Here is a 13,292-nt window from a genome sequence, read left to right as displayed (position 1 = left end):
TCTGTCACTTATTTATTTTTTGTCAAGCCCATCAAGCTAGTATTATTTGGGTGAAAGTATTTAGTCTACAATTCTAGCACATGACATGACAAAGACATCATCACCAGGCCTTTTCAAAGTAACTATAATAAAAACACCCACAATGACAGAAAAACACACAATAACATTGATGTACAAACGGACAGAGAGGCCTTGTGGAAACATACTTGATGTCAACTTGTGGAGACAGCAGCTGCAGGCGGGTGTAGGCAAACATCCAGGCATAGTTGAGGGCAGTGGGACAATGTTTGGGCAGGTGCTCCTGCCGCAGGTAGCTGGAGAAGCTGATGACCCAGGGGTCCTGGCCCTGAGTAACGTGGGCAAACACCCAGATGTGCGAGGGGCTCACCACATCAAACTGGTGGCTGATGGGAGATGAGCTCCACTCTGCTAGTGTCTGAAGATCAATCCCACTGGGACAGTACAGCAGGTTGGTCTACAGAGAGAAAAAAAAACAGGGAGATGAGTTGAGTCTCAGAGTATTTGTACACGTTTTATGATTCCATAAATAAGAGAAGGAATTTATACCTGGTCAGCTCCTGTGAGATGAATGAAGCTCTCCAACACTGATGCACTTAATCTATCCATTACATCAATGGCCAGTTCCTCATCCCCCTGAAAGATGGAGACAGAAGTCAGAAGACAGTGTACTTAGTTGTACCTCTGCAGACTCATACAAATTTGACTGTTATTTGTCAGTGACAACGAAATGCACTGTGAGTCTAAAGTAATTACCTTGCCAATGCCCAGTGCAGTGTGCAGCACACGGACCTCCTTGAGGACATTAACAGCCAGCCTGCGTGTGGCAGGGCGGCAGCTACAAAGCACCACCAGTGCTAAACCTTCCACCACATGGAGCACACCTAACGGAGGAGAACGCTCCAGGGACAGAGAACGCCCGCTGCTTGAGCCCTGTTTAAAACAACATGTAGTTAAAAACATTCGAAACTTTTGATGCATATGTCCCTAAATATCATAAGGTGCCAAGTACAATGATGAACGTAAAAAACAAAAATGACCAGAATTAACTTAATAAGCTGAGATTTCTCGACCAACCTGTACATCATGGCTCTTATTGCTGCTCTGAACTGCCTGCTTCCATTGGCTGATGAGCTGCAGTAGCATCTTGACAGCGTTGTCCAAAAGTGTGGGATGGACATCAGTCACCTCTCGGACAATGAAGTAGACAAAGCCCGAGAGAACATCCTCCCGCCACTCTGGGAAATCCACCATCAGGGCCTGAAGGGTAGTGAAGGCAAGGCCACGGAGCTCCTCATCCATGTGGATGGTCAGTCTAGAGAAGAAGGAGCCAGCAGGGAGAAAGACATTAAAAGATGTGTGGAAGGCCACCTGAGCTACTGCACATTGTGTAGTGTGTCTGTAGGGTTTGAGGAGGGTGAATTACTTGGCTAGAAGCTCTATTAGGTCTTGTCTGCTCATGCCATCTGGTATCAGTCGCGGGATGGCGGCCACACATGTACGGAACAGATCAATCTTTGGCTTCCTCTCTCCCCTGTGATTATGAAACCGATTATGAAAACCTGCTAGAGGTCAGAAATACACACAGCCACGCACAGTAACACAAGAGTAACTCAAATACAGGTTGTGGTTACATACGTAATCATGTCCTCAGGCTCCTTGTTGGACATCTGTACATTGGTCATGCTCATGGAGCGTCCCACTTCCTTGTCCAGGTGTCGCAGGATGTTATCCAAGGCCTTTCTTACTTGTGGGTAGTACAGTGACATGCCTGGGAACACCCAGCAGAGTCATTACACAGTTCCTAACATTTCCAAAAGTCAAGTTTCAAGAATCCAACCTACCTATGACCTTGGCTTCTTCATCAGTGAGAGTGGTGTTGAGGAAGATCTTTTTGACACGCAGGGTGTTCCCAGAGGGCATGATGATTCCCGTCGTAGGCATAGGAGGCTCCCCATCTTTCTGCTGTAGGCTGTCGGCAATCACCAAGAAGGCTCGCAAACCAATATTCATCCTCTGGGGGAAAGAATAGAGGGAGAGGTTGAGAGGAATGAAATGGAAGAGAGAATCCACCAACACTCATCCACCGACTCAACATTATTAGAAGCCTTGTCTCCACTTTACCTCTGGATTGATGGCAAAGGTTTTGTGCGACTTTCCCACACACAGGAGGTCATAGATAATCTCCTTCATAGCAAAGTCTAGCCTTTCCTGTTACAACAAACAAACCAGCAGTCACTTACACGCAGCTACTATATGGTGTATCCATAGGTTTAGCTCAGCTGTGAAATCCACATATTTAAATTCATACCCTAAGCTTACCTGAGCTATGAACTGGATGATCTTGACAAAGATGTTGAGGGGTGTGTCCCTGGGCACCACACTCCGGGAGCCTTTAGGGAAAAGTGCTGAAACAATGCTGAGTAGTCGACTAGGAAAAGGGGAGATATTTTTAGTTCAATTAGTGCTGAACAGCAAATGCCAACATTTAAATGACTTTTAGTTGACAGCCATCGATTGGAAGCAGGTTGAGTGTGTGTGTGTGTGTGTGTGTGTGTGTGTGTGTGTGTGTGTGTGTGAGTGAGTGAGTGAGTGAGTGAGGTGGTCCTTGAACTGACCTCTGTGTGACAGTATTACTCTCACACTTGATCCTGATAATGTAGACCCATAGCAGTCTGTAGAGCGACTCCAGCGCCACACGGGACATTTTTGGATCTTTGTTCTGTGGATTTAAAAAGATATGTAAAACTCAAATAGAACACAAAACTGATATGATCTTTTTTTCAGTCTCTGTGCATAATTTCTAATGAGTCTCACACAGACTGACGTCTGAACCGTCCCACGTGGTCTGATGATCGCGGAGCTTACTGAATTTGTAACATGTATTTGTCAGTAAAACTAAAATAAAAAGCTTTTAGGAATAAATGCTGAGTATGGAGACAGTAACTGCAAACATGTTAAGGCTAAATTTAGTCAATCAGAATAAAAGTCATCCAGTCGATATTTTTGATTCTGATTAAATTTCTTGGGACTGACCAACCAAGTTACCTGCTATGACGAATACCCATATTGTTGAGATGCGTGCACAGGGCCATACGGTTAGCAACCATGTTCAAAGTGCATGATTCCCATAGGACAGCTTTACCTAATTGGCATGGAGGTTTGTGGTTTGCGCCACCACATCACTGTCGCTGCATCTCATTTTACCATTCCTCCATCTTAAATAACAGATTAACCAACAAAACCATATTTTGATATAGAACTCAACAAGAACTTTTAAGAATCTTAAATACGGAGATCATCACAGCCTGGCTCAGCCCCAAGATTAGCACAGATATCCTTACTGTGAGGGTACAGTGGAAATACTTAGGAGCAGGCCATTGCTGGGCTTAAGCGTGCTATACAGTAAAAACAGATGGCAGGCAGCAGACAGGTCTCACATTTTGTTGACATTTTGTTATGTTGGATTGCAAACCACAGTCCAGTCTTCCCTTTTCGTACTGCAACCATATGTCTATTGTTTCTGTATGCAACTCAACAAGTCACAGTCACACAAAACAGTCATCACTGAGCACAAATATATGTAGACTCAACTGTCAGCTAGGGCGCTTTTTCATTATTTTGTTTTAAAATCACAAACATTATTATGATGTAAGATTTAATCATCTAAAATGGCTTGTAAAAAGGAAGGTAAATGAATAATAGAGTTTCTATTTAAAAAGACCTTACACACAGTTCACTTTTCTGACTCCAATTTTGGAAAAATATGACTCTCAATTTATGCCAACTCTTAAAATAATGATTCCCCCCCATCCACGGCTAAGCCTTACATCCGCTGCTGAACAACGGATCATGATGACCCAAAAATTGTGTTTTCATGCATTTATTCAACCTGGTTTGGTCTGCAGTAATCTAACTTTTTAAACGTCACACAAATGTGTTAATTGCAGTAGGGGACTGAGAGACAACACACTGCATAACAGAGCTAGATCTTTGCTGAAAAGCTGGGAGGAACAAAATCCACCTCTCACCTCAGAGCTGTGCACATTAAGGCTGTCTGTCACACACTGTCGATTAACAATTTAATAAAAACAATACTCCTTAATGTCAGCAGCCAATGCGGCAGGTACTGCATTGTGCAACAAGAACACTGAGAGCACAGTGTGGCAGTCAGCCAGCCAGCCTATTACCAACTCCAACAGAAAAACAAAATGTAGTGCTGCCAGAACACACTGCAATAACACCTTATTCCAAGATAGCCGAATGAATTTATCTTGCCATGCTTCTATGACCTTCTTTGACCCTTTGGTAATTAAAACTAAGGATGCAAAATGTTGAAATTTCTAATTAACATTGCATAGTATTTATTTTTGGCTAACAACAGAAATGTTGCAATACCAATACATGTCTAGTTCTGCTGTTACTGTTTTGCTTCATGTAGATGCAGATGACTAAAAACATACCTTTTTAGAAACTAAATCTCTAACATTGCAGGGTTGACGTAGTTACACTCTTGTAATTACAGCTGAACCATCCTCATATCAAAACAGGCCTGATATCATGGAGATAATTTTGCAATCAGTCCTCATACAGATAGACAACACATTCTAAAGCAATTATTCCCCAATACTAATAAGTTGGCTAGTATACTGAGCATCCCCATTAAACATAAACATCTACAGTAAACTTCTATCCATCTAATATGTAACTACATATCAGAAAAAAGTCATCACCACTGCCCATAAACACAAACCAGCTCCTCCTCAACAACACCGCCACCACAGCCTAAGGCAACATCACAAGTTACAAGTAGTTCACATATTCATCTGTCACTGTCACTACAGAGAACAACTCACTACCCCATTAGCCAAGCAGGCAGAGCTGTACTACCCTACGTCCTGGTCAGCACCTTGATCGTTAAAAGGAATGGGAGCACCCGGCAGGTCACTGACGCCAAATAACTCACCTGCAGCGTCTCAATCTGCTTTCGGATGCTGTTGTTAGACGGCATCTGGAGCGAGTCAATGTGAGAAAAAGATCAAAATGACAAGAGACAAAGAATGTAGGGTTTGGGGAGGGACACATGCAAGTTACAGGAAAAAAATAAAAACATAACCTAAACAAATATGACAAGAGTGGTCCATCTCTTGTAACCCTGACAGTAAATAAAATCTATTTTCTACTATTTTACTGAAATCAAACTGAACTGTTTATCGTGTCATTTGGATTTATTAGTGTAATTATTGGTGATATGCAAGTAATACAAAAAAACCTCAGTCCATTTGTATTTGAAGTGATATTACATGTGTCAACATAGAGTGAGAAAAATCTTAATTTAAAAGTGCAAAACAAAGCAAAATAAGGTGTGCTGTGGCCTGGAAATCAGAGAGTGGGACAGAAAGCATACAGTAAACATAGGAGGAGGATATAAGGGGAACACAGAAGGATGAGGAAAAGCACATTTAAAGATGTGAATGGAAGTGAAAAAAGAAGCCTGTTTCACCTACAAAGCCGACAATCAGCGACACCCAAGTCAGCAGTCGATTCAGATCCATGTCAAGCACACTCAAAATAAAAACTGTTGTATTTTAACCCTGTGGGGATCTTACTTTGAAGTGGTGCTACCCAATTATGGCATAAATTATAAACTCCATTAGTTTGTAAAATATTGTAATGACCTTAATCAGGTTTCAGAAAATACAATTATTCAAACACTTGTCAGTGCAATATTCCTAAAAGTAGTAATCTATTCGACGTTAGTCTTACTGTAATTTCGGTGTAAATTCAAATAAATAAATATAAACAATGTAAACAATAAACTGAAAATATACTACTTAAAGACATAGTGCAATCAAATACCTAAGTTTCACATTCAAATGTGAGAAATGCTGATTGCCTTATTGTGAAACTCTATTCTGAACCAAAATACTTTATAACAGCTAGTTTAAGCAATTTATTGGTCTTTTTATTGGACCATTTTTAAAGAGCAGCCACAGGGTTAAAATAACTGGTTGGATAAGACGCCTTAAATCTCTTAAATCATCACTGAACTCAAGCCACACAAACCCATACAATTATCTCAAAGAATCAGCATCACCGCTCAAAAACTGACGGGTTACGATTTTCAAATCAAGGAAATCGAAAAACAATTTCAATGGTGAAAGAGAATGCTGGAATGAAATCACGGAGAAGGACAGGCGGCCATTCAAAACCCATCGGAAATCACCATCACAAAGATGTAAACTACCACAAAATCTGTTCACCACATGATCATATAATCTCCACAGAGGGCAATCAGTACAGGATGGAAAAGTCATTGGATCAGTCAGTCAGTCTGGCAGTAATTTTGTCAATGAGCTTTTGAGTTGAACTGGCTTCATGACGGTCAGGGACAGGAGGAAAGTAGGTTTGATCTGTTTGTAATTGGTTTACAAGGAGTCATTAACAGACCTGAGTTAAAACAGCACTTGAGATAACAGAATATGCAAAATGCATTAGCTAAGATGTAGGACATTTTGGAGGTTGTGTTTAAAGACGCTACACATTTCATTCTCTATTAATTAGTTAAGGTTACACTTGTGATTATTAGTGACACCTAATAAAATTATATTATGCGTTTGTATTTTGTCCATTTTCAGCTTAAATTACAGTTTTTCTAAAACAAAGACTTTATTATTACCTCTTTAAATCAAGTGCTATTCCTGTACAGATCTGGCTGTTCATAATGTAGGGGAAAGTGCATTATTATCTTTAGACAGAACCAGAGCACACCCTTCACAACAAAGACAAATTCTACAATCAGTGGTTTCACAGCTTGTACTAACAATGGAGTTTCATAATACCAATAATTAATTTCCTTTTAATTGATTCCTTCAATAAATCTCTTGGGGAAAAGTGATTAATGTCACTATTTACAAAGACCAAGAACACCAAAATTTCATTTTAGGATTCATAACACAAGGTCATAAGACCTCTGAAGTTAAAGCTGAAATAGGCATTGTCAAGCCAAATATGGCGCGTTACAATACTATCTGAAGAATGCAGTTATTGTGCTACTCTTTAGAGCACAAACTTTCTGAAATGGATTAGGGGTAAAGGCTAAGGCTGGCAGTACCTTCAGGTGCGAGAGGCAGTTCTGGAGGAAGATGTGCCAGTTGTTGAGGAAGAACTGCTTCTGACTAACACATAGCAAGCATGTCACCAGGGGATATAGAGCCTGGGGAGATAGATAGAACAGTGTCAGCACAAAATAAAATGCAAAGGGATAAGTAGTTTGGGGCGGGAGGGGGCCAAATACACGCTAAAGACAGGCCAAGAAATACAAGCATACATTAAAAAGACCTCAATATATTAGAAAAAACTGAAGACAGTTTAGCCTAACAACATAACAAAACATAATGGACTAACAGGGAGGCTGTGTTTATATTCAAAGTCAAACATTTCTGGATGATAATGACAGACTGGGTGTGCTAGGGACAATCGAAATGTTGACACAATACAGGAAGGGTAACACAATAGGAGAAGGAAGTAGTAAAGATGCAGAGTGAATAGTGATATGGGTGGGGAGGAAGACAGAAAAAAAACAACAACCTAGGATGGTATAATTATTACCAAAGAGTGCTTCTTTCTGGAACTAAGGTCGAACGTTGTCTGGTACAGCATCTCCACAAAGTTCTTCAGGCATGGCACGTTGACTTCATTTTTTACCGCCTGAGGATGAACAAGTCATTAATGAACCTCACATTGAAAAAATTACATACAGAGATTCATTAATGTAGAGTAAAACAGTGGAACTGTTTTGTGTTACTCACAGCGGCAACAGGGATGAGGATCTCGACAAAAAGGCCTGCTAGAGCGTGCTTTACATCCTTATCCTTGACTTCTAGGAAATACTGGGCACATTCCTAAGAAAGGATACCAAAGGCACACATGGATGAGGTATACACAGAAGATATATAATCATGAGACAAACTGGCAGGAGATGGTAAAGTTCGACATACACATACAATATTAATAAAATTACACCGCTAACCCTAAGGCAGGTTTTTGTTATGAACTCCAAATAGGATTTGTATCTCCATTCCTGCAGCATCTCTTTTGCCTCGGTCCTAAGATATGTACAAGCTAGCGTCTCGCAAACTTGCTGACTTTTTTCACAATAACACATGCAGAATCAAAGACTGCTGCTCAAATGAAGAAACGCTGGTTTAATTGTATTATTGATATTAATAGGAGCAACCTGGATTTAGTTTTGTAAATAACAATACAAAATTTATCCTATATTGAGCAGCCTCTAAAAGATCATCATATAGGGAGAAACCATGATATGCACTAAAACGGACTGGTGGAAATCAACCACAATGTCCCATTAACACATTAGGAAATCAAGGTAATGTAAAGAGCGTGTGTGTTTTTAACAGCTATACAGAGATTAATGAAAAGGCTACTGCTCCGTTCATAGCTCTTAGCAAAGTCAGAAACACACATACACTCAATTCTTGGCGAACCTCACCTTTGATCATTACTCATCTAGCTTTATGAGACATTGCTAAGGAGAGCTGCTGAGTTTGAACAAAGGGCCAGCAGTAAAAAAAAAACTGCCTGGTGCAATTTAGCACACACACACACACACACACACACACACACACACACACACACACACACACACACACACACACACACACACCCATCAACCAAATATACTACAGGTACACTCTGGCAAATATTCATAACAGACGACTATAATTTACCTGCATGAATTGAAAAGAAGCCTCGAAATCCTCCACAGGATACATTTTAACCCGGAAGAACTTCATGCCCATGATGAGACTGATGATGCTCTGGACTACATATGGACTCTGCTCTTTTTGTCTCAGCTCCTTTAGTTCTGTGATGAACTTCTTCCTCACCGCCTGAAACCTGAGCACACAACGATACATACATATACACTTACCAAAAACAACAACAACAACAACAACACTCCCCAAAGAGATGAGAGAGGTTAGGAGGTGACTGAGAAAGTGATTAGGTGTGAACAATTTAGCCAGTATTCAGCAAAAAGGCAGAAATAAGCTTGCTTACTTAGACTGTGTAAGGACTCCAATGACCTCAGCATATAGGTCTGCGATGATATGCACATTGCTCGTGTTGGGGCCACAGTACCTGTCAATTGAAGCATGTGTCATCAAGTCTTAAACAGATGTCTTTTTTTGTGGAAAACATTGTGCTGACAGAAGAACAACAGAAGAACTTTCAAGTGTGCCTACTTGAGGCTGACTTAAGTTGCTCAAGGAGAGTTGATTGTGTTTTGGCAGTTGAATAAATAACTGCATAGCCAAACCCAAATGTGAGAGCAGAGTGTTTATTCATCAACACTTTTTATTTAGGTGTTATTCGTCTCCGTCATTGGTTTTTCGCAGTGTTGATGCTTACTTACCCCTCTTTGTGTTTAAAGTGCTTGAATGCCAGGTTTAGAACTTCATGTACTAAAACATCTGGCACTGGATGAAGAGGAATCTGTGACGTAAACATAAAAACATTGGGTTTATTAGAAGCATTGATAGGCTTCATTCTTTCTCTTCGCTACCATTCATTGCCCTCCCTACAGGAGCAAAGCCAAGGACAACTTAGCTCTGGTCTCCGGAGATTGGCTCTTAGTTCAGAATGTTTCTTTGATTTGGACAGTCTGCTTTAGAAACACACTCAAGAGAGTTGGTCTGTTGCCATTGTATTTATTTACTGTGCCCCCCCCCCCCCGTTGGGAAAAAACCTCACTAACAACACTGCAGATCATTTCTGTTCCACAGAAGATAAGTGAATAAAAAAGTACAAACCTATTAAACAACACTTTTATCTTTTTTAGTCTGCAAATCACTAGTGAGACAAGAAAACTTTTTTTAAAGCACAGTAATGCCAACTGTTATCAATGGTGAATGCTATACCAATGCTTTGACTGAGTGCTCGTTATGTCTTTAATGACCTACAACAGTTAGCTCATCAACACCAACACAGACCCAGAACTCCACTTCTGTCTAGAAGAAGGTGCAGTAGAAATATAAGACATAGTGCATATAATACCATAGCAGACTTAATCACCACAAAAACTTATTAGGTGCTTGGATGAGATAATATCAAATGTGAGGTCAACAGGGCACTGACTTCCCCCTTCTACCAGGTGCTGGTCATATAATATCATCAAAAAGTTGATTTATTTCAGTAATTCCATTCAAAAAGTGAAACTTGGATATTAAATTTATTCATTACACACAGACTGATATATTTCAAATGTTTATTTCATTTAATTGTGATGATTAAAACTGACAACTAATGAAAATCCCAAATTCAGTATCCCCGAAAATTATAATATTACTTAAGACCAATACAAAAAAAAGGATTTTTAGAAATGTTGGCCAACTGAAAAGTATGAATGAGTATGATGCCAAGTCCTGTTGGAAAATGAAATCTGCATCTCTGTAAAGTTGGTCAGCAGCAGGAAGCATGAACTGCTCTAAAACTTCCTGGTAGACGGCTGCGTTGACCTTGGACCTCAGAAAACACAGTGGACCAGCAGATGACATGGCACCCCAAACCATCACTGACTGAAAACTTTACACTGGACTTCAGGCAACGTGGATTCTGTGCCTCTCCTCTCTTCCTCCAGACTCTGGGACCTTGATTTCCAAAGGAAATGCGAAATTTACTTTCATCAGAGAACATAACTTTGGACCACTCAGCAGCAGTCCAGTCCTTTTTGTCTTTAGCCCAGGCGAGACGCTTCTGACGCTGTGTCTTTTGTTTCACAATCCTCTCCAGGGTGCGGTTATCCCTATTGCTTGTACACTTTTTTCTACCACATCTTTTCCTTCCCTTCGCCTCTCTATTAATGTGCTTGGACACAGAGCTCTGTGAACAGCCAGCCTCTTTAGCAATGACCTTTTGTGTCTTGCCCTCCTTGTGCAAGGTGTCAGTGGTCGTCTTTTGGACAGCTGTCAAGTCAGCAGTCTTCCCCATGATTGTGTAGCCTAGAGAACTGGACTGAGATACCATTTAAAGGCCTTTGCAGGTGTTTTGAGTTAATTAGCTGATTAGAGTGTGGCACCAGGTGTCCTCAATATTGAACCTTTTCACAATATTCTAATTTTCTGAGATACTGATTTTGGGGTTTTCATTAGTTGTCAGTTATAATCATCAAAATTAAAAGGAATGAACACTTGAAATATATCTGTCTGTGTGGAATGAATGTATACATTATACAAGTTTCACTTTTTGAATGGAATTACTGAAATAAATCAACTTTTTGATGATATTCTAATTATATGACCCGCACCTGTATATGAAATCATCCAGTGGTGACATGACCCCAGCAACCCAACTGGCAAATACTTTTTATAGGCATTATAAATCAGTATACAAAAGCAGCGTAGCAGAAAGCTCACCTGTTTTAGAACTTCCACTGAAACTAAACAAAAAATGAAATCTATGGCTAAATCCCTCCGTTCCAGAAGGTAATCTTTGTCCCGGTGCTGTTCATCTCTACAAAAGAGGGAGAGAGGGGAAATAATTGTAAACAAAGAGGTTTTGAGCAAAGTACATATTAAAACTAAATTATGAGGGAGTAGACGACAAGGGGAGTATGAAGAAAACAAGCGTCTCACCCTTTGGACTTAGTGCTAGAGCGAGGCCTGTACTCATAAGACTCATCTTCAGTGCCACTCTGCCGCCGGTACCAGTCGAACAGTGTGCGCAGTAGGGAGGGCAAACAGTGTTCTGCTATTGAGCTCATAGAGCTTATTAACTGGAAAACAATAACATGCAAACATTAGATTCACTCATTCACTCAACCTCTGGTCCTCCAAATTTTTTATGCACATATTAAACACTTATACCTGTTAAATATGCTAATAAAATGATTATACTGAGCAGAGAATGCTCTCCCACAATCAATGAATGAAAAGTGGATATTCAGTAGCTGAATAGCAGGGGGAGTACAGACCAGAAGTTTTACTGTAGCTACTGACTGCAATTGGGATGTCAAATGACTATGATGTTGTGCACATCATAGCGCTGCTGCACTATTGAGCAGCTCCACAGTACATATGGCTGTGTACTGTGGTGTGGATATGTTAAGACCACAGAAATAAATAAGCGGTCCTCCAAACACCTCATCAGCACTTTGATTGCATCGATGATGACACCACTGCATTAACAGTCTGGACAAATGAGACAGCAGTAAATCCTATTACTAACAAGTAAATACAGAAAACAAAAAAATCAGCACTTTAGCAACTCAAGATTATAGCGAATATTTTCAGAAGATACATAAAACATGAGATGAAGTGCTCAGTATGCATAAACTATTCAAGTGTGTGTGTGTATATTTAAGGGCCAATGCAGCGTGATGAGGGAGGTGGATGATGGATGCTAGGCAGGAGAGTTATGCAACTGCCTCCTCTGCCCTTATGGCACCGGGCAGATACACTCCAGCACCCAATGCTGATTTAGTGCTTAGGATGACACAGCGATTCTACACTCTCACTTTTGCGCTCTCTATACCCATTTTCTCTCATTCACTCACAATGGGGACAGCTGGATCTATAGCACCGTATCCTCGTTGGCTTTGTGTTGTGCTGAACAAAGCATTCTGCAGCAGGCAGGCCCATTGTATAGAGTTCTGCACCAGCTACAGATGAGGGACAGACGGGCCATTGAGTGGGTGGAGCTGGGGGTTCAAATAATGCGCACGCATACAGGGGTAGGAGAGGACTGTTGTTGCTCCTAGGAAATGAGTATGTCACATTCGTATGCCCACATGTGATCCAGTTTTTACCTCCTGGACATAACAATGCCTGTACTGACCTGGTCAAATTGTGCATCTTCCCCTCTCTGGAGGGATCGGGACAGGGGTTTCTCCTGTGAGCGAGAGAAAGAGATTAAGAATAAGTGTGTTACAAACCCAGCAGAGACATTCTTGGTGCTTGCACAATAGCAGATTGCTGTCAGTCAAGCAGACGGTCTGATGATGAGTAAAGCAAGTGAGAGGACACTGAAGTTTTACTGTGGTGCATTAACTGAACGAGGGGCTGAATGAGAGTGAGGTAAGACTTCTATCAGCCTGAAATCATTACCCTGCCAGGAGCACCCATGTAAAGGAAAGGAACTGAGCTGAATGAAAGGAATATATGGAAGAACAGGCCAGTAAAATCACAGTTAAGTCTGTTAATAATAAACAATTTTATCATTCAAGCAGCTAATATACATAAAAATTATGTTCCTCT

At 40.6% G+C, this 13,292-nt stretch overlaps 1 protein-coding gene across 11 annotated transcripts in view; it reads right to left on the bottom strand.

Annotated features, from left to right (window-relative positions):
- fryl (furry homolog, like) overlaps positions 1 to 13,292 on the bottom strand; it is a 67,937-nt gene that overhangs the window by 27,718 nt on the left and 26,927 nt on the right. For 8 of the 11 annotated variants that reach the window (XM_038716528.1, XM_038716523.1, XM_038716519.1 and 5 more), the window contains 20 exons: positions 12,874 to 12,927; positions 11,673 to 11,812; positions 11,454 to 11,550; positions 9,455 to 9,534; positions 9,100 to 9,180; positions 8,769 to 8,937; positions 7,830 to 7,922; positions 7,630 to 7,728; positions 7,133 to 7,234; positions 4,985 to 5,029; positions 2,637 to 2,740; positions 2,341 to 2,449; positions 2,143 to 2,229; positions 1,863 to 2,034; positions 1,657 to 1,789; positions 1,445 to 1,552; positions 1,096 to 1,333; positions 775 to 951; positions 568 to 654; positions 207 to 475 (listed from right to left, as the gene is read on the bottom strand). In XM_038716528.1, coding sequence (XP_038572456.1) covers positions 207 to 475; positions 568 to 654; positions 775 to 951; positions 1,096 to 1,333; positions 1,445 to 1,552; positions 1,657 to 1,789; positions 1,863 to 2,034; positions 2,143 to 2,229; positions 2,341 to 2,449; positions 2,637 to 2,740; positions 4,985 to 5,029; positions 7,133 to 7,234; positions 7,630 to 7,728; positions 7,830 to 7,922; positions 8,769 to 8,937; positions 9,100 to 9,180; positions 9,455 to 9,534; positions 11,454 to 11,550; positions 11,673 to 11,812; positions 12,874 to 12,927 — 2,444 coding nt within the window. The remainder of the gene's footprint in view (positions 1 to 206; positions 476 to 567; positions 655 to 774; positions 952 to 1,095; positions 1,334 to 1,444; positions 1,553 to 1,656; positions 1,790 to 1,862; positions 2,035 to 2,142; positions 2,230 to 2,340; positions 2,450 to 2,636; positions 2,741 to 4,984; positions 5,030 to 7,132; positions 7,235 to 7,629; positions 7,729 to 7,829; positions 7,923 to 8,768; positions 8,938 to 9,099; positions 9,181 to 9,454; positions 9,535 to 11,453; positions 11,551 to 11,672; positions 11,813 to 12,873; positions 12,928 to 13,292) is intronic. The other 3 variants (XM_038716524.1, XM_038716525.1, XM_038716527.1) reach the window with 1 other exon arrangement.

This window comes from Micropterus salmoides, unplaced genomic scaffold (assembly GCF_014851395.1).
Source record: "Micropterus salmoides isolate LMB-PRFRI ecotype aquatic unplaced genomic scaffold, ASM1485139v1 Ms_hic_scaffold_13, whole genome shotgun sequence".
Taxonomy (NCBI): Eukaryota; Metazoa; Chordata; class Actinopteri; order Centrarchiformes; family Centrarchidae; genus Micropterus; species Micropterus salmoides.
This window is presented reverse-complemented; position numbering and strand designations above follow the sequence as displayed.